This window comes from Talpa occidentalis, unplaced genomic scaffold (assembly GCF_014898055.3).
Source record: "Talpa occidentalis isolate TD23 unplaced genomic scaffold, MPIMG_talOcc4v2.1 talOcc4.5, whole genome shotgun sequence".
NCBI classification, from domain to species: domain Eukaryota; kingdom Metazoa; phylum Chordata; class Mammalia; order Eulipotyphla; family Talpidae; genus Talpa; species Talpa occidentalis.
Genome location: NW_023604861.1, coordinates 52,430,714 through 52,457,897, shown reverse-complemented (window position 1 = coordinate 52,457,897; position 27,184 = coordinate 52,430,714). Strand labels below are relative to the sequence as shown.

At 30.9% G+C, this 27,184-nt stretch overlaps 1 protein-coding gene across 11 annotated transcripts in view; it reads right to left on the bottom strand.

Moving 5' to 3' along the window:
- Positions 1 to 27,184, bottom strand: part of NBEA (neurobeachin) — a 575,782-nt gene that overhangs the window by 388,680 nt on the left and 159,918 nt on the right. For 9 of the 11 annotated variants that reach the window (XM_037527157.1, XM_054701654.1, XM_054701655.1 and 6 more), the window contains 5 exons: positions 20,134 to 20,314; positions 18,000 to 18,130; positions 14,198 to 14,305; positions 8,385 to 8,553; positions 6,650 to 6,745 (listed from right to left, as the gene is read on the bottom strand). In XM_037527157.1, the coding sequence (XP_037383054.1) occupies positions 6,650 to 6,745; positions 8,385 to 8,553; positions 14,198 to 14,305; positions 18,000 to 18,130; positions 20,134 to 20,314 (685 nt within the window). The remainder of the gene's footprint in view (positions 1 to 6,649; positions 6,746 to 8,384; positions 8,554 to 14,197; positions 14,306 to 17,999; positions 18,131 to 20,133; positions 20,315 to 27,184) is intronic. The other 2 variants (XM_054701658.1, XM_054701659.1) reach the window with 1 other exon arrangement.

The following is a 27,184-nucleotide window of genomic DNA, read 5'->3' as shown; positions in this document are numbered from 1 at the left end:
AACCATGTATATAGGTATGAAATACACATATATTACCAATTAAAAATAAAGAAAAAACATCTTTAAAATGTTAAATTGCTATCAAATTAAAATGTTAATATAATGTTCTCCATATGACAAAATGTTATCAGATTCTAAATGATAGGCTTAAGAAATTTCTCTAATCCAAGTACAAATAGTGGTAATAGTTCTTAACTTAAGGACTTACGTCAAAGAAAATTATATGCAGCTCCTGTATAAGGCAGGTAGTTAATAAACATTAGTTACTTGTATTATTTTCTATGTTAGATTTATCCATTATAAACCAAGAAGGGCAGATCAAACATATTTCTAGGATCTTTTCAAAATTATTATCTCTAAGTTCTTATTAGAATTTATAGCTTTACTAAATAAGTACCAAAAATACAAATATATAAAGTATACAATTTGAATAATTTTGATACATGTGTACATTGGTTAAGCTATCAATAGCCAATCAATATATCCATCATGCCAAACATCTGTAAGTTTCATAAAACTGTCCTTAGTTTTGTTACTGTTATTATCTATTTCTTTATTTCTTTGTTTTGAAAGTTTATTAATAAGGACAAGGAATCAGGAGACTGCTCCAGTTGGGAATAGATTATCTTGATTTCAGCAAGACAGCTCACAAAATCTTTGGTTAAATATCAATGAAAACAAAGAGAGATGTTGTTTTGATGACACTATTGTTGGGTAGGTTCATGACTTGTTCAAAGTTTTATACACATTAGCTAAAGAATTAAAGGCAATGTGAAAGCATTTATTCAGATTCAGGGCTCAATTCTTGGACTTGACTAAACAGTTGTTTATGTCTTGAACATAGATTAATTCATGACATTCAAATTTACTGAGGATGTGGATTTATTAATTTTATCAGAATAATTTTGTGAAGATTTTGAACAAAAGAAAATACATTTTATTTCTTTTATGTCTCCTTTTATTGATTCAAATTATATTACATCCATAAATTAATTTAGAGATGAATAACAACTATGTATTAATCTTCCCATATATTTTCCAGAATCCAGTAGTATAGTTTTCCTCATAATTGTATCTTTAGTTTTGCAGGAATTCAGCAATCAAAAAAGATAAACTAATGCCATTTGCAGCAACATGAATGGAGCTAGAATTATGCATAGTGAAATAGGTCAGAAGGAAAAAGAAAAATATTGGAAGGTTTCACTTATAGGAGGAATATAGGGGTACCAAATAATACATCAGGGGAAAAAACAGTAACAATACAAAACACAACAAAACAAAATAAAAACAAATAGACAATTATAAACCAGAGACATCCTGCAGGGGAGGAGGAGGGAGAGAGATCAGAGGGAGGGAGGAAGGGACACAGGGGACTGTGGTGATGGTGCATGAGTGAATTGGTGGTGGAAATTCTATGGGGACCACACCTGAGGAAAAAAAAAAGCAAGCATTGTTTTAAAATGAATAATGATGTAATATATATATATAAATGAATAAATTTTGGGGAAAAAAAAGATGTGAGATTTGAAAAAAGAAAAGACTATAAAACACCATAAAAAAACATTGGGCCAAAATAAAAATAGGATAGACTTCTTTGTTGTTCCCAAGATAAAAACTTAAAATAGCTGCCTGAAAGTTTTGAAAAGAAAGACAGATAATTTCAATAACATTACTGGCAAAACACAAAAGAAGCAAAGAGGTAATTAGGTAAAGGATTACTTTAAATATTTTTCTTTTATAAAACCTTGTAAAAGAAGACATGTGAGAAGACTCTCTTTAAAAATAATAGCATTAGGAGTAAAATGAAAGGGAATAAATCAAGATGCTTCTCGAATATCTAGCTTAAGATAAAAAAAAATAATGATATACCACAAACTTAAGAGGAAATAAAAGGAAAACATAATATTTTAGGAAAATAATTAAAATTTTAATCAGTAGAGTCTACAGAATCTATCATACCTTAATATCTATACTTCAAGACATTTATAGCCACATATTTTGGGATCACTCAAACTGAGATAACAATTGAAACTTTGAAACTTGACGAAATAACCTAGGGATAGGAAATGAGAAGATAAAATGGCAAAAGCAGTTCTTTCCACTGTTAGAGATAGTATCTAATTTATTTTAATGCATGTATGCCTCTAGAGATCATATTATTTTGGGAAAGAAAATAGCTATGGCAGAAATATCAGGAAAGAATTAAATCTCAGTATTGGCATTTCTATGACAGAGAATAAACAAAGAAACAAAACAAGAACTCTAACAACAACAAAAAAGCTATGTGATGGTTACTAGCATGGGTTAGCTTTTCTTACAGAACTGAATTATTAAAAGGCACATAAATAGAGAGTCAAGTTAATCACTTAATCCGAATTTAGCTAATTTATACATTTGGACCAGATTTTTAGCTTTACCCTAATATGGAATCTCAGTATCTTTATGGTGTGTTTTATATTGAATCACATGAAAAACACAAACTTCAAGTTATACTAGTCTGTAATAGAATCTTGCTGGCATAGTTTCTAAGCAAGAGAAATCTTTGATTTGGTGTCCTACAAGCTACCATATAAAAAGATTATCTCATTGAACTATGTATACTTTTTCACTTTTCTGCTCAACTGACTCTCAATGGACAATCAAAATCTATATCTCATTAGCTAGATACTTGTAACTCTAGTATAAATGTTCACCTCTCAATTATCAGGCACAATTCAAAGTTCATTAAAATTAAATTCTAGAATAATTTCAGTGGCTTTTCAAAGTATTAATGCAATATATAAAAATCTTAATTTTACTTTTTTATTTTATATTTTAAAAAGACAGGTTTATTAAGAAAAAGAAAGGAAAAGAGAGATACCTATATAGTCAGAGGTGAGCAAGGGAGAAAAGCTGCTTAATTTTACTTTTATTACACCAGATGAAAGAATGATTTCAAAAGAAATCTTCCCTTATTCAAATGGGGGGTAATTTTGAGAGTACAATAAGAATTACATTCAAATAAATAATCTTTGTGAAGCATACTTTATGATCACATTACATAGCAACGAAAGAAAAACACCAATGGTAAATTTTGCAATCATAAATACTATTACAAAAGATATTAGTCATGAAAAAATACCTACACTAATTTCCCATTATGCATTAACATCTTTTATGTACTTGCTCTCAGTTGATAGTATAAACTTCACCTTAGATATCTTAGGCTTCCGGAAGGTTTCTTCATAACACTAATGTACTTTGAGGATTTAACCCTAACGATTTCAATAGGAAGCTAAGCATGAACAGCAGAGTATAAACAATTGCATCTGTGTAGGTTATAGCAATGACATGAGACTTGTAACTTTTCAATAGTTCTCATCAGTTTCTATAGTAATAGGCAATGACAGTACAGAAAAATTTACTAGCCTGAGTGATCTTAATGTGAGAAACAGGCAGTTGGATGCCAGATGCCTCTTTTTCTCACTGTTTTTCATTGAACCTAAAGGGTTCATCTAATATATTTCAGGATAAATATGGGGTTAAGCTCAACAAGTGACATGATATCTACATAGTCACCTCATTTATCATACTCCTCCCCCCAAAATCTTATTTTGTAGTGATTTGTAAAGTGATTCAATATGTCTTACTTATTAAATTATTCAAATTGACATTTCCCAAACTATCTAAATATGAAATAACATGAAAGGAACATACAGGTCCTTGTTAATACAAGACTACAAATTGTATTGAGTAATTATTCGCTTTTTCAAATATGGTAAAGCTCTGTTAAACATAAATTAGTTAAACCACAATTTGTACATTGTGTGTGGTTAAAAGTTCAGGTTTTGAAATTATGACTGATTTTCAAGCAAGTCGTATTTATCACATATTAGCTTTGTAATACTGAATAATTCTTTTTTTTTTCAGCTTCACTTTTGGTTATATAAAATGAGCATAATGACAGTACACACATTATAGCTATACGCTATAGCTATACATGAATACAGTAATAGATTATATCTCTGGCCTCTTCAATTTGCAGACCAGTATCTCCTATCCTAATATCCCTACCCTTCCGTTATACTTTTAGCACTTAAGCTATTTTGTGTATTTTTCCATCCTTTCTGAATGCAATGTTATAATGGAACAATCATGGGAATTTAATCATATTTATTAAAATCCCAATACTGCTCTACAGCTTTTATTATTATCCAATACTGGCTCCACAATGCTACCTTGGAAAAATTTGTTAAACTTTCAGAATTGCAGGTACTGCAGTTGAAAAAAAAAAAGTCTACATCAAGTATTCTGTGAGGATTAAGAAATTTGTAAGGCTGTCACCCATAATGTTCTTGCTGTATTCAGTTTTTCAACTTAGGCAATTTCTGCCAACATCTCAAAATTAGTGTATTTAGTAATTCTCTTCAACCCTATTTACCTCCATTCTTGTTCACTTTGATAAATGACCATTTTATCCTCCAATGCTTCAGATCAGATAGCTGAGTATTAACTTCGGAAACTTCATATACCTCTTGCCCCATATTTAATGTGTTAGCACATCCTATCAATTTTACCTCTAACATATGTTTCTAATTCATTTGCCTCTTTAATCTCCAGTGCCACAAACATTAGTAATTAGCAACAGCATTTACCTAGAAAGCAACAGTCTCCAAATGGTTTATCTAGTTCATCTCAATAACTTCTCCAATCTGTCCTTTTTTCCTGATAATCTTTTACATGGTAGCGGGGGCATTAGATGTAAAAGAACATTAAATGTGAAGAAGAGATTATTCTGTAATGTTCATTTGGGCTCTTGAACCCTTTCAAGTAAAAACTTTTTCCAAGCAGTGCTCAGATGTGACTACAGAAGAATAACCTAAATGCACTGTTTCTATTTTCAGAGATGGGAGTAAAATGACCATAATCCAAAGAGTACGAGTAGCCTCCAAAAGTGAGAAAAGGCAAGAAATGTTTTCCTTGAGCACATATTGAAAGGAAAGCAAACTTGATGAGTCTTGATTTTACCTAGGGAAAGCTAATCTGTGGAACTGTAGAATAGGTTTGTCCTGTTTTAGGTCAGTAAGTCTGTAATAACGTGTTATAGCAGCGATAAAACACTAATACAATACTCTTTGGTACAGTTTAAAAGCCAGATCCAGACACACTGCAGTTACTGGCAAAATTCAGTTATCTGCTATTGTAGACTAAAGTCCCCCACTTTCTTCCTAGCTGTAACCCACATACAGTTTTCATCTACAAGATGATCTCAGGTCTCTGTCTCATGATCAATTCTGTATCAGCAATGAGGAACCTCCTTCATGTCATATGCCGCTTCGACTTTGAACCCTCTTATTTCTGTTTTGAACCAGTCAGAGAAAACCCTCTGTCTTCACAGGGCCTGGGTGATTACAGCAGTTACCTAAATAACCACTTTTTCTTTTTTTTTTTTTTTTTTTTTATAGAGGCATGTTTTATTTATTTATTTGTTTGTTTCTTTGTTTGTTTATACATGCACTGGGCACAGTCAGAAGCGCGGGAGGGTGAGAGACCTCACCAAAGTCAGAGCGGGAAGCAGAGCAGGCAGAAGGACCGAAGTACACTGCTGAGGGGAGCAGCGGGCGGCAGGAGAGGTCTGCGCACCATGTGGGACCCTCCTCCGGTGGCCGGGGAGCAGCCAGGGATCGAACCGGCGCTGCAGAGGCCGCAGGCAGCTTCGCAACCCAGTGCTCAACCGCTGCGCCACCGGGGAGGCCCAATAACCACTTTTTCTTAAAAGCAATTGTGCAGTGCAACATAACCTAACACCAGAAGTAAAATCCATTATAGTCACTGTCCCATAAGTTATGCAGTATGTGTACACAGGAAAATCAGTGATGGGTGGGGAGGAAATGACAATTAGAGAAATCTGCATGCTGTAATACTTTGTTCTGCAGGTACTTAATAACATGTTATTCTTACCCAGAGACATCACTTTAGCTAATTTATTTTTCATCTCTAAAACGCCCAGCTTATTCTTTTAAAATTTTCCATTTTCCTCATCACGTTAATTTTTTTCTTCTAAATATAAAAACAACTTGAACATACTTACAATAGCTGTTTTAATGTTCTTGTCTGATAATTCCATCATCTCTGTCCTTTATGATTCTGTTTCTACTGATTGACCTTTTTCCTCTTTCTAATGCTTCACATATTTCTACTTCTTTGCATAACTAATAATTTTTATTAATAATTAATTTTTGCTGAATACGTTTATTCTTTTATGGAGAGAAGGAATTTTGTCCTGACAGAAAGCTAAGTAACTTATAAGTAAGTTTCATGCTTTCAAGGCTATTTATTAATTTTTTTTTGAGAGTCTTGAGTAGCCTTCATCTCAGGACTAGTTTAGCTCCACTACCAAGGTGTGACTGCTGCAATCTCCAGTGAATGTCACCACTGTGCATATTATTATACATATTATTAGGGAGCCTTAATTGGCAGAAGATATTTAAAGAAGTATATAACAAACATAAGGGTTATATTTTGCTCTCAACAGCCAGGTATTTATACAATGTATATCTCCATGAAACCTGAGGTGTATACTTGTTATAGACTATTACATTATGGATATTGTATAACAATTGTTGAAATAAAAATATCCAAACAGGTCAGGAGATAAGGTCAATATTACCTTTGTAAAATGAGTGGGCAAAGCTCTGCTCAGGAATTAACTTGGCAAGGAATCCATGGTTCAAACTTGGATGAGGGATAGATGGTATGACCACAACTGTGGAGAAAATCATGGAATCAGATTTGAGCCAGCATGTAACAATCTGCAACATGATCCACTGAAGATCCATGACAAATATATATTACTGCAACATGCAAACAGTAATAGCAATAAAGATTGCATCTCTGAAGAAAGGTAAGACATTATATATTAAGAGAAAGGAAATAGATATACTTGGTTAAGGGTAGCAATTTTAACAACATACACAAAGACATAAAAACACAGAAGAAAATCAGAACTGGAAGGTTCACTATAATACTCATTTTAAACACATATGACAAACATGTATGCATTAAATGAAGAAAACACTGATTAAGATAAATAAAGTCTTAGTGTTTTATATGGTCAAAAGACAAACTGGAATGGCAGGCGGAACAAAGTCAAAAGTAAAATCATACAATAATTAAATAACACCAGATTTATGTGTTAATAGGAAATGTAGCAAGCAACAGCAAAGTACTATAGCATAATCCATAGTTATGTAAGAACAATAAAAAGTAAATGAAATATGATATGCTTATGGAAAACAGATGCAGAGATTTGACCACTAATTTCTATTTACTTTTTTAAATATTAATTTCTTTGATACATCATTTGCTTGTATTTCGGAAAGGTCATTTCAACTGCAAATCCTGTGGTATATGAAATATCCACAGGACTAGCAACAAATAACCTTGATACAAACACCTGGCAGGAAATGCAACTGACAGAATGCACTCCACTATATTAAAATATAAGTTGTCAGGAAATGTGTTTATTCTTTTTAAGCAGAGTGGACAAAGCTTATTAATGCAAGAACATCTACAACAAGAACATCTTCTGTAGATGAAAAAGAACATGACTCAAAATGATTCATGTTATCTATAATGCTAACTTTCTACAAGTCTTTGATTTTAAAGCAAGTTTGTTATAAAGCCTAGAATGTATGTTTGCTTTCTATGATCTTTGAGGGAATATTTAGATGCTGAAATAACAATAAAGAAAGAAAAAACGAAGGAAGGGAAGAGGGAGGGAGGGAAGAAAAAAGGTAGGGAATGAAGTGTGAGGGAGGGAGGCAGGCAGGCAGGCAGGAAAGAAGGAGAAAGAGATTTTCTTTGAACTTGATTATAAAGATTTGTATTTGGGCTTATTTTTGGTCTTCACCCACTCTATAAAGACCTTCTACTTTAATTATTTTAAAAGTTAAAAAATGTTAAAACTTTTTAAAAAATATTAAAAAGCAATAAGGCTGTGGTTGTTTTGGTGGTAAGCACAACATAGTAATATACATTTGAAGAAATGTGATCTACACCCCTAAGTCATGTAGTGTTGTAAAACCAATGTTATCTAAAAAAAAAAAATTACAAAAAATGCAACACACTTAAAATATGTGAATTATCTATATATTAAGAAATAGTATAAATGATTTGTATTGATAAATGAACCAATAAATGAGAAACATCAAATTACATGAGAGTATAGCAAATATTATTGAAATATCCATAGATTTTATAGAATTAAAGAAAACTAAATTGACATTTATCACCAATTTATAAAGATATAAAGTGATTATGAATGGGACCTGTTTAAATGGGGGTGTGAAAGCGAAATAGAAAGGAAATGAATGCTAAATACTTAAATAAAAAATATCAAGTACCTGTACTGGTTGGCGAATTTATTTCTTGTCTGATGTTTCTACCCGGCTGGCTTCCAGTTCTTGCAGTTTCTCGTTGGGGTTCTAATATGTCACGATACTTGGAAACCATCAGAACCGAAATGAAGTAAACAACAGCCAGAGCTAAGAACTGTGCCTGTTTGCTATCGTCCTGTGTAAAATGAAAAGGCAGTTTGACACCGAAAAATTTTAAAGTATAAGTTCTGAGAGTATAAGAAACCATTCCTATAACAGCATTCATTTTACTTATGGAGGCAAAATATGACACTTAAAACTTGCTAAGTATATACAGTTATTTAATAACTATCATTTTAAATATAAATATAAAATTCAAGGAACATCTGAACTATAGGTTGAAATATAATGTCAAATAACAAGAATGTTGAAATTTTGTTGAATATACTATAAAATTTTATTCTTTGTCTTCTTTACCATTATCACTATTTCCATAATTACGTCTATATATTGATAAAATATAAAAATGGCACAAGGTGAAAATGAATAATTTAATGTCTGAATTTAAAAAGTTAAGAGTTTCTAATGTTACAACTGAATAAAATAGTAAAAAAGTTATGACTGGAACAAATATGTTATTCTAATATACAAATACCTGAGCAGGAAACTGAGTAAAGCACATGGGAGTTATATATAACAGGGGAACATAAAACATGAATTTTATATAAACACAATGCAAGCAGAATATGGAAGTAGAATATGGCAGCTTAAAAAAAAAAGTTAATGCAATCTTTAACTGCAAAACAGATAAAAAAGAGCTAACAGCAGTATTATTCTGCTCTGGAAAAATGACTTTTACACCACTGCCAATATTTGAAATTCCTAATTTCAAAAGCTCAATGACAAAATGGAATTTCCCCAAAAGACAGTAACAAGGTTGGTAAAATCAGGCAAATTAAGATAAAGAATAGTTTTAAAAATCAGAGAATAGTTTTAATAAGCAGATTGCAGCCTAACAGGGAAGGTAACCTTTATAACAAATAACTTCCAAAAATGTAGAGTTTCATGTAATCTTGAAAGTTCCATACAAAAAACTTAAATAATATAGACAAATACTATTAAGAAGTCAAAAGTATATGGCCACTAAAACCACTTCAAATCAGACTACATCTGAAGAAACAAACACAATTCAGTTTAAAAGCCAAATAGAAATGATATTTCAAACCAAAACTGCAAATAATTAGTGTGGCCCATACAGAGCAGATGAAAAATGCTATGAAATACACAAGGAAAACAAATATGCATTAAACTCTAGTACCTCTATTAACAGGCACTTTATATTTATTATTTCATTTAGGTACAATGTAAATAAGATTTAGGATTTATGAGTATTTGTCAGAAAAGCAAACAAATGAGAAATACTGATGATTTAATACTATGAAACAGAATTAGTACAGCTAATAGAGAAAATAATTTAGAACAATTAAATTTGTTCTAAAATATTATGAATTTAATATTCCTTACTCTGGGAAACAGAGAGCTTTTCTAGAGATACAGTTTCTTATGAAGTATTTGAAATGCATACATTTTGGATAAAATGTTAATAGAACACATATGTATGGATGAAACAAAATCAAACATTTAAACAGTTAATACAATGGAAAATGAAGTGCAATTAAATTAACAAGTTACTGAGCAAGAATAAATTCAAGCACATTTCAAGCTGTGCTAAACCATAATGTCACAACAACTTTTATTTTCACCACTGGAAACTCAGTTAGCAAGTACTCAACAAATATCTGTGGAATGAATGAATATCAACCACAAAGATTCAGAACTGCACCTAATACTGTGAATAGCTGGCCCAGTTAAGCTAAATTCTTCCTTATGTATGGCATGAAATAGTTGCCTTTTCAAATCCAGATCTCTAAACTGACTGTGCTGCTTATTCCCAGTTCTGTCTTTGAAAACAAAGCACAGTGTACATAGAAGCAAAGCATCTGGAGAGTGACTAAATTTTTATACAAATTAATTGACTTGCCTAGTATTTTATTATTGTGAAGACAGGAACTCTATTATGTTTCTCCCATCTGCTTAAGAGATAGGTCTCTCCACTATTCAATTTTCGATTAGTAACATAATTAACTTTGAAATCCATTAACAATTTTAATGCTTTAACCAGGATACTAGAAAAGTTTCCAATTCAATTTTTAAAGAATAAAATTACTTCTACTTATATAATTTTGGATACAGGTGACCTAGTATAATCTAGGCTCTCGGGAAACAGAAAAGCACAATGAATTTCCTTTCAAAATTGGTTTACTTGGTAACACTGAAAACAAGGATTTTTTTTTGTTTATGCTACATTTTTTTTCTGACCACATGGAAAGCTCTGTGACATCAAAACAGTCATGTAATTTAAATCAGCAATTTTTGTTATAGAAAACAAATGAGAACAAGAAGTTTTTAAAATTTATCATATTTTCTCTTTGCCAACACAACTAGGAAGTACTGTCTTCAGTGCCAGCAAAACTTAGAAGTTTTTGAAAACCATGAAATTCTTTAATGTCTAAATTTAAAAGCCTGTGTGTGTGTTGGGGGGGGGTCTTACTAAGAAAATGATGTATTTGAAAAGTAAAACAAATGAGAAAATCTATGGAGGGATAAAGGAAAATAACAGTTTTTGACAATACAGTCTATCACTTAATGATTTGGACCGTAGATATACATATACATGCCTATGTATATGCATATCTTTTTGTATATCTATGAGTGTGTACACATTTATTCCATATTATACATTTATATGAATGTACCTATATTTTTCCTTAAAAACCTATTTTCTATCTAAAAATTAATCTCATTTAGAAATTAAAGCCACTGAAAATGACTACTGGTTCATAAAATTTCAAATCAAGAATAATTCTTCGCATAGTATCTGTAATTGACACATGAACACTAACGACTGTAAACCACTTATAAATGCCAGCAATTTAAAAATGGGGGAAAAGTCTGTCTCAGAATTTATGAAATAAATAAATATGGGCACAGGTAGTTTGTAGAGGCAAAAAATATTTACATAATACGGCAATGAAAAAAGAATGATTAGAAAGATCTAACTTAAGATTTTGACTTTACCTCATACTAGTTGTGTGATCTTCATATTTCTGAGTCTTAACTTTTCTTAATCCCTAATCAGAAGCTTAGAATAATATATACTAAGTGCCTAATAGAACAGTATAAATTCAATTAAGACAAATTATTAGTACCTTCATCATGTATGGCAGGTATACTTGGGAATAACTTATTGCTTCACTTTTAGAAAAAAACTAAGCAACAAATGTTGGGTAAATCAACTATTAAAAAAATTAAGAAACTAAGAAAAATATTATAATAATAACCTGTTTTAGAATTTACAAATAATTTACACACAATGTCCCATTCAGCATAAACCCCTTCTATATTTGATGTAAGGCCTGAGTGTGCCTTTTGGAGATGAAGATATGCTCCATGTTTTCATTATTTATTCATTCTGAAAAATACTCTCTACACAACAAAATTTGTAGAATAATTTCCATTTCTAAATAGTTATGAGAGTACAGATTATGGTAATATTCACAGATCATGTTTTTTTGTACTATCATGCATTTATCTTCCTCTTAAAATCCCTTTATTATTATAAATGCAATATTGGTTCATTTAAGAAAACTGAAAATACAAAAAAGGTATAAAAGGACAAAAGAAAAAATAAAAACTGTTAATTCAGAGACAATCAAAGGTAGCAATGCGGTATATATTTTCTGTTTTGTCAAAAATACATCAATTGTTTTAATTTGCTTTTGCTTGACTGCTAGTTACACAGACTTTTTATCACGGATTTTATCTTTCATATTTTATGTCTATTGTCTATTTTTCTATTGGAGTGTTTGCAGTTTTCCTAGTTATATATGATAATCGATATGTATTAAGAAGAATGACTAGTTTTTCTATCATATATTCCTACCATGCAATGTTATGCTGAATAACTTAAATATATTTAGTGCAAAGTACTCATCCATTTATTGTTAAATATAAATTTAAACGTAATTTTTCTTATGCTTCTTAAATCATTAATTAAAATAAGAAAAATAGAAGCCAAAGTGATTGGTAAATATTAACTATATTAAGGTACTGAGTATTGTCAATATTGAATTTGCTGTGAATCAATATATATGTTTCTATGCAATTTGTGGAAGTCTTGATTTTACTTACCTTAAGTGACCATGTGATTGGAGGGTTCCATGAGACTGCCTACTTATGCTATATTCTCAAAATTTATAAAATTTCTTTTCTAACTTAAATTCCCATGGATTTTTTTTACAATGCATATTCTTTCTTTAAAAAAAATATTCCTCTAAAATAAGTGTCAGTAGCATCTTAATGAATGAACTCCTTTTATCAATACAAGGAAAATTTATAATAACAAAATATTTAGTCCCTAGAGGTAGAGCAAATATATTAAAAGAGAAGAGTAGGTGATACAAGATTAAGTGAATTATAATTACTCAAGGTTATCTCTTTCCTTAATACACATTATCAATTATTCCAAAATTTCACATCACTTTAAGATAAACACTTTAAAATCACTTTAAAAGATAAAAGGGACTACATTAAACTAAAAGGCTTTTTAACAGAGAAACTATCAAAATGAAAAGACAACTTATGAAATGAGAGAAAATATTTGCATATCACACTTCTGACAAGAGACGAAAAATGCATAGAACTCAACAAAAAAAGAAAAGAACCCAATCAAGAAATAAGCAGGAGAGCTTCTCCAAAGAAGACATGCAGATGACCAAAGGCGCATGAAAAAATGTTTCACATTACTTATCATCGGGGAAATACAAATAAAAAATCACAATGAGGTGTCATCTCACTCCAGTGTCAATGGCCCATATTAAAGAAACCAGAAATGATAAATGTTGATGAGCGTGTGGGAACCCTCATTCACTTTGGTGGAAATGTAGATTAGTTGAACCCTTATGGAAAACAATATGGAGTTTCCTCAAAATATTAAAAATAAATATACCATATGACCCAGCAATTCCACTCCTTGCTATTTGCCCAAAGAACACAAAAATTCTAACTGAAGGGATACGTGCACTCCTATGTTAATTATAGGTTTATTTATACTAGCTATGTTACGTAAAAAACCTGAGTACCCAAAGACAGTATTGAGTAGATAAAGATGTGGTGGGGGGAGTGGGTGGATGGGTGTGTGTGTGTGTATTCACTGTGGACTATATCTCAATTTGTAAAATCAAATGGAATCTTGCCATTTGTGATGACATGGATGAAACTGGAGGGAGTTATGCTAAGTAAAGTATGTCAGAAGGAGAAAGATAAATATAGGATGATTTCACTTATATGTGGAATATAGAGAGAAAAAAAGGAACATATACAACTAAAGCAAAAGAAATTCCGGAAATATGACTGCAGAATTGAAGATACTAGATAGGGAGAAAAATGAGGGGAAGGCTCATGGTGTATGTTGGAAGACAATGGATATTTTGGTGGTGGGTGTGGTGAGGTAACAGATCCAAAGAGGTATGAACGTTTTCTCCTAAATCATGTGCCATACTGTAAGTCAATGTAACCTCAATTTAAAAAAAAAAAAAAGTAAAATATCAATAAGCTTTCAGAGAAAACTAAGGGTCAACATTTTTATAATCAGAAGTATATTATTAGCCATTAATCATTGGCACCAGGATATTCAGGTCTAAAATGCAACTTTCTTTTAAAATTTAATTATTTTACACAAATGACAAAGGAAGATTTTTTTTTTCCTGGAAATAGCTTACCACATCCCGAAAAACAACAGCACGAAGGCGATTGATATCAACATCCTGAAGAAGTCTATCAGGATCCTTAATAGGAGACAGGTTACCTGGAACACTTTCTAATGGAGTCTTAAAAAAGATAAAGAATTATGAAAAAAAATTGTATCATACAGAAACTTATATAGTATAATTATATATACTATAATTTCAATCACATTACCGAAAGTATTAAACTGGTCACATTTTTTTTTACCTCCTTATAGTTGAATAACATTTACTGACAATACTCTATTATTAGGTACTTTTTTTCTGTTCTCCTCTACTCTTGTCAATTTTATTTACTAGTACTCTTTATCAGCTGAAGATTTGGGTTCAAGTATCTTGTAAACTTAAAATTTTCTAAGTCTCACTACCCCTAACTGTAGTGACTAAGTCTTTGAGTCACTACATTAATCATCCATTAAACATTTTAATATATAAGATTAAAATACGACATTATTATATGAAATTTTATATATATAATCTATAAAAAGTTTAAAAAAATAAACTTCAAGAAAAATTCAGTCATGGCCTTAACATTAAACTTGAAAAACACTGAAGGTCATTATCACCAAAATAATTTTTATAGTTGAAAAACAACAATCTATAAATTTCAGATAATGTCACATAACAAACTAGTGAAAGCCAGGTTCCCTAAAACTTAATCTAGCCTTTTTACTTAGAAAATATTTTAAAAATTGTATGAACATAATATGTGGAGAATTGTGTGGGTTAAATTCGAGAATGCATACAAAGTATCAAATATAATTCCTGCAACTTCTTGTCACTCTAATTACAAATAAATGGTCCTTCTACTTCTCTAGAAAACTCAATCATGATATTGCATTCCAAAATGTCAATATTTGCTTCCTGTACCGTAAGTGTAGTGAAAAGAATACGGTATTGGAAATTACTTGGTTGACAATACAATTCCTAAACTTACCAGTCATATGCCCTTCCTCTATGAAACTCAACTAAATCATCTAAATAACAGGGTAATAGTATTTATCACATGACAATTAAAGAAAATATCACATTATTTATAGCACTGATTAGAAGTACATACTTTATAGCATAAATGAAAACATTTATAAGTATTTTAATTTATATATATATATTTTTTAAAGATTTCAACTATTTATGCATACAAGATCTGGGGTACAGGCCAGATGTGTGTGTGTGGGGGGGGGGGTGAGAGGATTCACAAGGGGAACCGAACAGGCAGATTGACCAAAGTACACTGCTGAGGCGAGCAGCGGGCGAGTCAGGAGAAGTCTGCTGCGCCATGTGGGTTGCTCCCTGGCCGGCCTGGGGATTGAACTCATGCTGCAGAGGCTGCAGAAGCTTCATAAGTTGTGTCTTAACCCCTTGCACCACCAGGGAGGCCCTACATACCATTTTACAAAGTGTTTCTATATCCATAATCTAATTTGATCCTTATAAAGAATTTTTTTAAATAAGGAAAGCATGTATTTATGTTGCTGTTTACAAACTGTAAAATTGAGAACCAATGAAGACACATAACTTATGTGTATCATACAGGTTACTACCACACCAAAATTAACTATGGTTCACTTACTAAAGTGCCACATAAAAATGTATAAACACACCAAAAAAAATCAATCTGGTTCATTTATTCTCTCTCCTGAGATGGTTTGTTACCAAGTCAATGTTTCCCCTAATATTTTTATATCCATCACATACACACTTCTCATTGTCATAATTCTGGTTTGAGAGACACTACTAGTCAATTAAATCACTACAAATATCCTTCTCATTGGGCTTGACCGTTCATATTCTACAGTTACACTTGGTTTGACCGTCTTGAAAAAAATTATATTATTTACTGATTAAAGTGCAGACATCTTTAGGTTCAAAGTTTACAAAAATACAAATTTATTCACTCATTATGTGTATATATTGAGTGGCAAACATAAGCTATTTAAAAATTCAAAAGTGCATTATTAATAAACAATTAATAAAAATTGTTGACTTTGATATATTGAAAAGAGCTGCTAGCTTCTTTTATTTACCCTTCCTCCATCTAGAGAACATACTCAGTATCAACTGAATATCATTGTGTGCCAGGAATTTACAAGTACTTTAAAATATTACTGGTTTTTTCTTAACTGATACAAATAACTTGAAAATTAAAATTTGTATATATTTTAAAGAATGGAAAACTGAAGCATAAAAGACTAGGAATTTTTCTCAGGTACAAACTGTAAGTTTTGAGCAGGTTATAAAGTCAGAATTTCCTAATTTTAGAGTTTATGCTCTTTGGATAAAGTACTCAGAGTACTACACATGCTCTGGTGTGTGTTAGATAGAAGCATGCCCTCAGTAACATTTTTGCAAGCACTATTGCAGATATGCTTATTTTCTAAGCAATGGAGAGACCTGTGGAGACTTGTCAACAGTAAGATAATATATGGTCAAATACTTTCATAAACTTTACTCTGATAGTAGTAAAAAAGGACAAAGGTACAAGACTGTAAATAAACAACATATACACTAAATATGTGACTGTTCTGCTTGAAATTGTAAGTTGAGAGCCATACAACTTGTAAACAAATTAACTTACTTCTTCACTTACCGAGCAAAAAATCCACTGCGATGTTATGAAACATCAAATGTATAATGAATGACTGGAAACACACAAAGTTTTATGAAAATATCAAAGAGAGGGCCTCCCCTGGTGGCACAGCGGTTCAGCGCTGAGCTGAGAAGCTGCCTGCAGCCTCTGCAGCACCGGTTCGATCACCGGCCACCTGCAAGGGTCCCACATGGCGCGACAGACAGACCTCTCCTGCCGCACCCGCTCCCCTCAGCAGTGTATTTCTTTATCAGTCTGCCTGTTCTGTTCCCCGCTCTGGCTCTGGTGAATTCTCTCACCCTCCCGTGCTTCTGACTGTACCCAGTGCTTGTATAAATAAATAAATAAATCTTTTTTTTTTTTTTTTTTTAAAAAAGAAAGAAAATACCAAAGAGAGGAATCTACACTAGACTGAGGTGGTAGGGAAGGTGTCATAAAACATTTTCCTCAAAGGACAGCACTTAAGATAAAGTTTAGAGTTGAATAAATTTTAGCTAGGTGGAAAACAAGAATGGACACTGCAAGTAAGGGAAACCTATATAAAACTATAATGGTAAAATATAAAAAGAATCTTCTGATGAGCTGATTGAAGTCTATAGTCTGATTAAAATGATAAAAGCAAAGATAAGGAGATACAAGCTACACCTGGAGTAGTAACCAAGAGTCAGTCACGGAGGTTCTTAAAAGTCATATTAATAAAACTGGATGCAAAAAACGGGGTCAGTTAAACATACAATATAAACAGCTCATTTAGAACGAGAATGGCTTATATAATTCAAAATATATTATTCATTCATTATAAGGGCATTCAATATATTTGCTGAATGTTATGGGAAAGTCTACCACCAAAAGCATATTCATTTAAAAAGAACATTATTCACATATTGAACTCTGGGAAAATCTGTATAACAATTAAAAACCAGTAATAACTGTTTGACACAGTTATTTACACAATCCTTATATGAACCCAGTGAAGTTGAAATTATTAATATGTTTAGATTAACTAATAAGTACAAGTCTCAGAAAGACAACATAGACTGTTATGAAGAGGAGGAGCCAGCACCTGGCCACAGATCTGTCTGATCACCAAGCCCTTGCTCTTTCAGTAAGCCATGCCATATTGCTTTGATCTATTAGATTAAAAAAAATTAAGGTACATTATATTTAAGACAGAAAATGTTTAAATACCTTTGAGGCTGCAGTGGCAGTTATACTTTGGGGAGCTTCCTGAGGTTTACTGCTTCCATGGGAAGATTTGTTCCCCCTGTCTCTTTGCCTCTGCCGGCATTCTAAACAGTTTCTCACAGCAACACAACAAACTATTAAAGAATTCAAAAGCACAGTATTAATAAAAATTGTTGACTTTCATTTATTAAAAAGAATTACTAGCTTATTTTATTATTTCCCCTTCCTCCAGCTCATTATTTTTAAAATCAACTAGATCAATAAATATTTAGAAAATGATAATACACCTAATGAAAGTATCTATAAAACAAGTAAAATTAAAAACTAAATATCCATATGCTACCTGTCAATTGAAGAAACAGAATATCACTAGTACTATAATACCAGTACTCTGTTATACATATAGTACTAATACTATACTGCTACAGAAGTTTCCATATAACTTCCTTATTCCATCCTCCTCCAAAATTCTGAATTTTACAAAGTAGTAAAAATACATATTTGATTTCATCTTCTTAAATTATAAGTCTTGTGCACTTGACTATCTTGTTATCCACACTGAACATAACTTCCCATTTCAGGCAATGGCTTACTCCCAGTATATGCAAGTCTCATAAGCCCCAATGTCCACCTTTTCTGCATGATGAGAAAGTATAGACATATCAATAAGCATTCAGTAAGTATACGTTTTCTTTTCTCTATCCATCCATTCATCCATCTACCTATCCACCCATCCATCTATTTTAACAAGCAATAACTATAGAAATAAACAAGACAGATTTAGAATCAGGCCACTTGAAATAGAATCCTGGCTCTGATTCTTATGAACTGTATAATCTGGGGTCAACTGTTTAAACTGAGTCTGTTTTCTTATATGTGAAATAAGCATAACGAGTACTTTCCTTAGAGGACTGCTGTATTAAGTGACTTTATATCTACATATATATGTATACGTAAATATATGTGTGTGTATATATGTATATAAAGTGTTTAGAACTGAAAAAGCACATAGTGATACATAGTTGTTTTGCTTCATTATTATTCATTTATAAACTTTTCTATGGGCTAAATCAACTAGGAATTGTTAGAACAGAAATGAAATCAACAGTAAAGTCTTAGAATACAGTCTGAAATAAAAGCTCACAATAAACAAATACTGGTTTCAAGATATTGAGACATTAAAAAATTATTTCTCACAAATCTCAATCTCTCTTATTGTTAAATATCAGTGGGAATGTGTGAGGGCCCACAGTAAATTACCGCACATCTCGTGGCTGTGAGACAGAACTCTGTGTGGCCAACCTTTCCCTTAAAAAGGATAAGCAAGGACTGCTCTCAGGCTGCCTGTCTTTAAAAATGCAAACAATATGTAGCTTCTACCATCCTTAAATAAGCTCCTATTCCTCTCTCATATCGATAATAACTTTTCCCTTGAAACTATATATGTATTGATTTTTATATAATATTTTAAATTATGAGTGCAAAGATAATAGAAATTTCCTCCCTTTCCTATGCCTTATTTCTTATGCCCTGCTCATGTTCTAAGGCAAGGATAAAAACAATAGCTTTCTGGCCCTAGTAAAGTCGAAATTGCATAAATAAATTTTCCCTTTAAAAAGATATGAGAAGTAAGAATTGTTTGTTTTAAAAGCTATACAAAAGTACTGAGCATTCAGTGCTAAATTTTCTTTGCAACACAAGGTAGTAGGTAAACTGTACAGGCACAATAATGCCTGTTAACTATTAGTGTTAACTATTCACCCTTGCCAATTCTATCCTGTAGCATTGTGTGTATGAAGCTATGTCATTAGTTTTCTATCATGGTTGAATACCCAGGACAACTATTCTCTGTATTAGTTTACCAAAACAGGATTCATAAATGGATTAATATTAAAATCACATCAATAGAAAGTGTTGTAGTCCTACTGATTTTGAAACAGTTCAAACTAAATTAAAGATCATTAATTCCATGTAATCTCTAATGTGAAGATACTGTATTTTTTTTAATTTAGTAATTTTGAAGAATTATAAACTAATCTCTATATTAATCTTCAATTTGTTTCATCAATAATTAATGTAACATAAAGCACCATAAAACTAATCTGTAGGCAATCATTCCACTATTCTCAAGACTTACCTAGCCTTAGGCACTGTCGCATTAAACCTCCAGAAGACATGTTTTTTTCAGCTTCTATCTCACTAAAATTTAGAGAGCTGGCAAATACAAGTACATCAACCATAGCCATCAGTCGACTGAGGAAAGTTACTGCTGTCTCAGCTGACATGCCTTGTGTAACTTCAATATTTTCCAATTCCGTCTTCAAAAAAGTAGAAGATTAAAGTATAATTTAAAATTCAGAAATAAAACACATGTACACACACACAACAAGTGAACAGTGGTTCCATACATTTAGTATACTTTGTAAACAAAATAAATTACAAATTAGTTCCATGTATCATAAGAACTGGTTATAAATTTAATTAGTTTACCCATAACATCCTTCAATAATGGAAAGGTCTATTTTTAAAATCAGTGTTAGAGTTAAATGTCATGACTTACAAAAACTACATTCTAAATGTGAGATAATTTCACAAAGATATTTTAAATTTTCTGCATATATGTATTTATACTAGTTCTATTTGATTAGTTAACAAAGATAAGAAATTTATACAACTTTCCTAAGTTTCTCACTCTCATCTACAAGAAGATAAATGTATGATGAAAACATAAAAGATAGCTGGCATTAGAATGAGATGATTGTCAAATTAGAATATGTAATAATTTCTCATCAATTTCAGAAAAATCTGAAATCACTGGGTATCTCACATATACAATAAATCTCTAGGGTAGAAATAATCAAGAAGATTGTAACTCCTCTATAAATATTAATTTATGACCTACGAGACACAAGCAACAGTGTATTCTGGATTGGTAAAATTGCATTTTCACTGAAATATTATCTATGATAAAATAAAATTTCCTCCTTTTAAAGGAGTGCTACAAGGCTCCATGTTTCTTTTGATGTATATTTTGTATTTTATAGTAAAAACATTATTTCTCATTTTTCTTATTTTTCAACTACTTTGGTTAATTATAACAGAACTCATTTTTTAGGAGTCTCAAGGAGTAAATTAATAAATTTACAATTTAAATTTTCAAAAATGGGTAGACTAGTCTTATTGGTTAATTTTACTTATTTACCAAATGATAAATTCATTACAAAAGTAGGCATATATAATAGCCATCTGTTCCTATTCAATGTTCCATTTTGACATTAGTTGTATCCACCATACTACTTAAACATCTTTCAATAGACATTAAAGTGGAAATATAAGTGGGAAGTATTGGTTTGAGGGAAAAAAAACTTCAAATACTTCTTGCAAGAAGAACAAAATGGGTAATAAAAAGTACTACCTCAAGTATTATGTAACTAAACTTAATTCTAAATGAAGTACAGTACCTAACAACCTTTTCCTCTCACTAACATCAAAATAATGTTGAAACCATAATCTCAAATGAGGTCGAAAGCAGACAAAAATTTGTTTTCAATTGGTGATTTACAACATTATGCCTATTGAGTATCAATAGCCTAAAGAAATAATTCATTTTGAGGATTTTTAAATGCAGATTCTTTATCTTCCAGCACCTCTCTGATAAATAGCATTACTTCATGGCATGAATTTAAAATCTGTGACCATAACACAATAGTTTAAAATAAAAAGCTAAGAATTTACTTTATATTTGAACCTTTTTAAAATCCCATTTTTCAATACATGTGTTTTATAATTTAATGGGGGATCCATTCATTATTTAAAATGATCAAATATTCTAAATAACTGTTCAAATATTAGAACTTAGGAAATCTATACAGCTATTTACAAAGAAAATCTTCATCATTTTGAATTACTGAAATTATAAGAAACCCAACCCATGTTAATAATTAATGGCCTTATTTTTTAGTGTTTACAAGTCTTAGTCTTCATGTATGTTTTCATTTTTAAATGAGTAAATAGATAAAAAATTATGAACAATTGTTCAATCATGCAAGAAATCTGCCAAATTGCTATTTCTGACTATATAAAAGTTTAAAATATGTAGCATTCTTAGAACTAACAATAATCTAAACTGGAGTTCTTATATTCTATAAAAAAGCAATTTATAAATATCATGAAACATCATGTAAACATCATAACATAGGCTTAAAAATAAAGATCACTAATGCATAATTACTGTCAATCTTAAAATAACATCTCTTTCATCTAATGTCCTGTCATTGGAATCAATTAACATATGATTGCACATATAACTGAAATATGGTTTTCTTTACATTACTACAGTTTAATCTAAAAATTATTTTAGATAATAAAATAGAATTCATAACTGGGTATCGATGAAGTTAGAGCAATGAGAAAATATTTCTTTCACAGAGCCATTTAAGTATACCAAAGGTATGCCTAATGTTAAAGATGGTATGGAAACTCAAAATATAACCAAGTCAAAAATTTCATAAATAAGCAAAAATAAAATTTTAAACTGAAAACCTGAAAATTACTAAAGTAATACTAACCTTAGACCCCTGGACATGCATTAGACAAAACAGACAACAGACCAAAAAAGTACAAGAAAAGGAAATCATTAAAATTAAATGAAAATACAATGTAAATTGAAACAGAAAATAATATATTAAAAATTATGTTATTTTATCAAAAGCAAAAATTCCCTGGAGCTGTTCATTTTATAAATTGCATGTGATTAAAAATAAATATCAAATATTTAGACATCTATTTATTATTTTCATTAGAGTAATTCTACCCAAAAAAAAGTGTAAATATAGTTCATAAATTAGATATTATGCAATTCTATTGATAAAAGATAAATATCTTTCTTCTAGCAGATAACTATAAAACAATTTATATATATTATATTACACACACACACACACACACACTAATAAAATGTCTCTGTAAAAGCCCTAAGTCTACACTGTTTTAAGCAGAAATGACTCAGGGAAGTAAACTACTTATACCAATCTTCTAGAATTTTCATCAAGGACTCACATTATAATTTGTTTCCTCAAATATATGGAGCTCTTCCTGTAGATCAAACTCCCCAGGAGTTAATAAAAGAATGAAGTAATTGAAAGATTATATCTTAAAACCACTTTGCCTTGCTAGAAAAGAACTTACTGATATACTAAATGAGCTCTCCATGTGAACTAAGATAATTACATGGGTACTGTAATAAGTTTCAAAGATTTAGGAAGAATTATATTCAGTATATTCAAAAATTTGCCTAGGATTAAGTTTCATAATAGAAGTCATTAAGTCATTAACAGTTCCTAATTTCCACTTTTTGCCATACATAAATGTGAGCATAAATTTTAAAATATGCTGTTTTCATGATATACTGTAGAAAAAAAACATAAAAAAGCATCCTAAGAATATTAAAATGTAATCACTGTTATGAGACAAACAAAAAAATAGTAATTTTCCCAAAGCTAATACCTACAAATTTTCCTAAGAAAATACAAACTAAAAGTAAGGCCTTGTCATCATTTTGGACAGTAAAAATGACTTATTTCTTATGACTATAAAATGACTAGGAAAGCCAGAAATGTCAGTCTCTATTATTTTTATATAACAGTGGCAACAAAAAACTACACATTACATTAAATTATAGACAAGTCATAGTTCTAGATGGTTGACCAAGATGGTCAACTGAAAATCACAAAACAATTTATAGTTGATACAGATCCTTTATTTCTTTTTTTTTATATTAAATTTTATTTTTATATTCCCCCATACAATTGCAAACGCCCCATTCTGACCCCAATCCTTCCCCTCCCGCCCCCACCCCCCAAAAAGTGTCTCTGGTTCATAGTTTTTTGTTGATTTTGATTTTCACTTTCTTATATTCATTTTCCTGGTCCCTTATTTAAGTTTTCTAGATTCCTGCTATGAGTGAGACCATCCGGTAATTTTCCTTTATTTCTTTTTATTGTCCCCCAATATTTTGTTTTTATTCATAATCAGCTCAAACAATAAACAGAGATCAAATGAAAGAATTTATGGAAACATCAATGCCCGAAAATCAGCAACAAAAATATCTCATTCCCCAAACCAGGGATTGGTCTAACTACACAGTAAGAGGTCTAAAATTGTCCCTATGAATACCAACATTACATTTATTGTTCTAATTTAGAGACTTGAAACTATTTTCATAGTTTAGGTAAAACTTAAACTCTAATACAGTACTTCTTATTTAAATATATTTCAAGGTGTTCACTGTAATGTAAATATCATACAAATATACTTTTTCTTTAGTTTCCATTAAAATATTTCCTTATAAGTAAGATTAATCTAGACAATTTAAATTTCCTGACACAGTGATACTGCAATACCAATTCACATGTGTTACCCTTAAAACAGATTACTGTATTCACGTAAAGTCCCAGGGCAGAAAATAGACTATCACTATGCCAATTCCATGAAGAGAGCTGATAGAAAGATTATAACACTTTAGCTTTTGCTATTAAAATAGATCACCCATAATAGCTAAGTCTGTCTCTAATCTTTTATTTTAAACCTCAGAATTATGAATGTGACATTTTATATATGGGAAGATAGCATCATGATAAAAATTGTGAATAGTTTCCAAAAAATTAAAATGTTCTAAATCTGCGGACAGCAAAGAATGGCCCACAATCAAATCTGCTGCACAGAGTTTTTAGAAATAGTTTTATTGAAACACACCTGTTATCTTTTCCTTTATGTATCAGACTAAGGCTGCTTTTGCATAATGGCAGAGTTGAGTAGCTAGGACATATTCATTTAGTGCACAAAACCTAAACTACTTACTTTCTTTCTAGCCTATGAAGAAAAATGTTTCCGATCATTATTTTATTTATTCATAAAATTTCTATGTACATATATTGCATGAATATTTTTAAAAACTACACAAACTTAAATAAAACTACTAGTTCACCCAAAGATAGTTTTCAAATGTTTCTATCTCCAAATAACTGAGGTTGAAATTCTAAAGGAATTTTCATGCCATTTCCTTTTGGTAATCTGATAAGCCAAGGTTACCTGTTCACTTATCCCTTCTAAAATTTTTCTTTTGGAATTTATATTTTAAATCTAAGTAAAAAATCTCCCTATTTTTAGTTCTAATTTCTTTATTAATTTAACCTCCTGTTTCCTAATTTTTTCCCCTACACTACATTATCCAGTAACAGATAAAAATACTCAGCAGTCAGTACCAATAATGGTTACACCAGTATGAAGTGGGAGAAAAGCTTCTGGGTGTTTCTGTTAAGGAAGCAGTTAATTCAAAGAAAATAAAATCAGCCAGGCTGCATAACCAGGCATAGGTACCATCAGTTAATGGACTATAAAAATAGAAGCAGTGAGGAAAAGTTACTACAGTTGAATGAATTCTAATGTCTGTTGAGAATAGTCTAGGCAATAAGTAGCTTCAAATTCCAAACAACAGTGGTCAAAACTACACAGATAATTATGGGAGTCAAATCTTAAAATGTCAATATTGTATTATACATTCATTGTAAAATAAGAAATATGTGAATTTGGGTAAAGAAAAGTATATAAATTATGCTTAATGACAATTTACTTGATTAAAATAAAACTTCTCTTGATAGAGTTCTTTTAGCTTTAAAATTTGGAAGACTAGTAAATATTCCAAACATATACAAATTTTAGTACCTATTGTTATTTTTATAAAATATATTTTATTCTGCTCAAAATTTTAAAGCATTGTATTTTAGAGTGAATTTCAATACAATCTTTTAAAATCTGACAACAAAGTATGATTTATAAGACATAAAATAAAATTTCAGTGATGAAAAGAAATGTCAGGAAAATCATTGATTTATTCAGCTTTTAATGTATACATATTTTTAAAAATTCTCCCTGACTCAATATTAGGATGCAGTCTTAAAATTATTTACAACTCTCAATTTGCCAGCAGTTGGGATAAGTCACCAGTGGAAATCACATACTAAAGAAAAAGGATGCTACATTAACCTTATGGGATACCTGAATTCTACACACACCATCAACTATTTTTCCTCCTGACCCTATTCCATTCTAGCTGCTAATTCCATTAAGGCCCCAATGATGCCTGTTGTGCATACCCTTCTGTACAAGCCTATCTGCTCTTAAAGAAATGCAAGAATGAAATACTGGTAAACATAACTGCCAGGGAATAGGGTATTGAGTATTAAATTTCAATGCTGCTTTGGGGTAATAACTTGACAAAATAATAGTGAGAATAAGAGGCATGTACAGAAAGCTTGTAATGATGAATTGATCAATGTGAAACAATTGATCAAACAATCAAATCAATTTGATCAAAACAATCAAACAAAAAGATCAATGTGAAAACACTGCTTCACAAAGAAGAAATCTTAAAAATCAATCGGTTTCTTTTTGGACAAATGTATGTATTTTGGACTTACAGATGAGTTTCAAATGGGAGCAAGAACACAGGTAAAATGAAAAGAGAGTTCTATATTCTTTCCCATTTGAACAAATAGTGGCAGTCTGCTGTTTGATTGTTTTTTTAATGCATAGAAGAATTGATGTATAGGAGAGGTCTGATGCTCCATGTGGATTAGCTCCCTGGCTGGGGATCCCACTCATGCCTCAGTGGCTGGTGATAGCTTGATAGTGATGAGACTTTAAGCCCTACCCCACTAGGGAGGCCCAAGTCTGTGGTTTTTTGTTTGTTTGTAATCTAAATCAGAGCCACTTTTAACTAGCAGCCAAATATAAAGCTGACTGACTTACTATATTTTAAATGAAATGTTTAATGCACATTAAGTACCTCTCAAACTTATCACTAAATTTCAATATCTTATGTAGAAAAAGAAACATGGTTATACTTTTTTTTTAAAGTTGAACCAATAAGTAATATGAGATGAAAGTACTATTAGAAGTTATGTACTAACATAAAGTTTTTTTAGGTTTTTAAGGATCATGAAAATTTTCAGGCTGCATCAAAAAATGTTAAGTCATTTATTTGTATTCTACCTGAGGAACCTAAGTTTTAAATAAGAAACAATATAGGAATTTGTTCATATGGTTCCCATTTTGAAGCAAATCACTGACTTCAAGATTAAATCAAAGAGAAGAGGAATGTAAAATTCCTATACAGTTCTAAGTAGCAT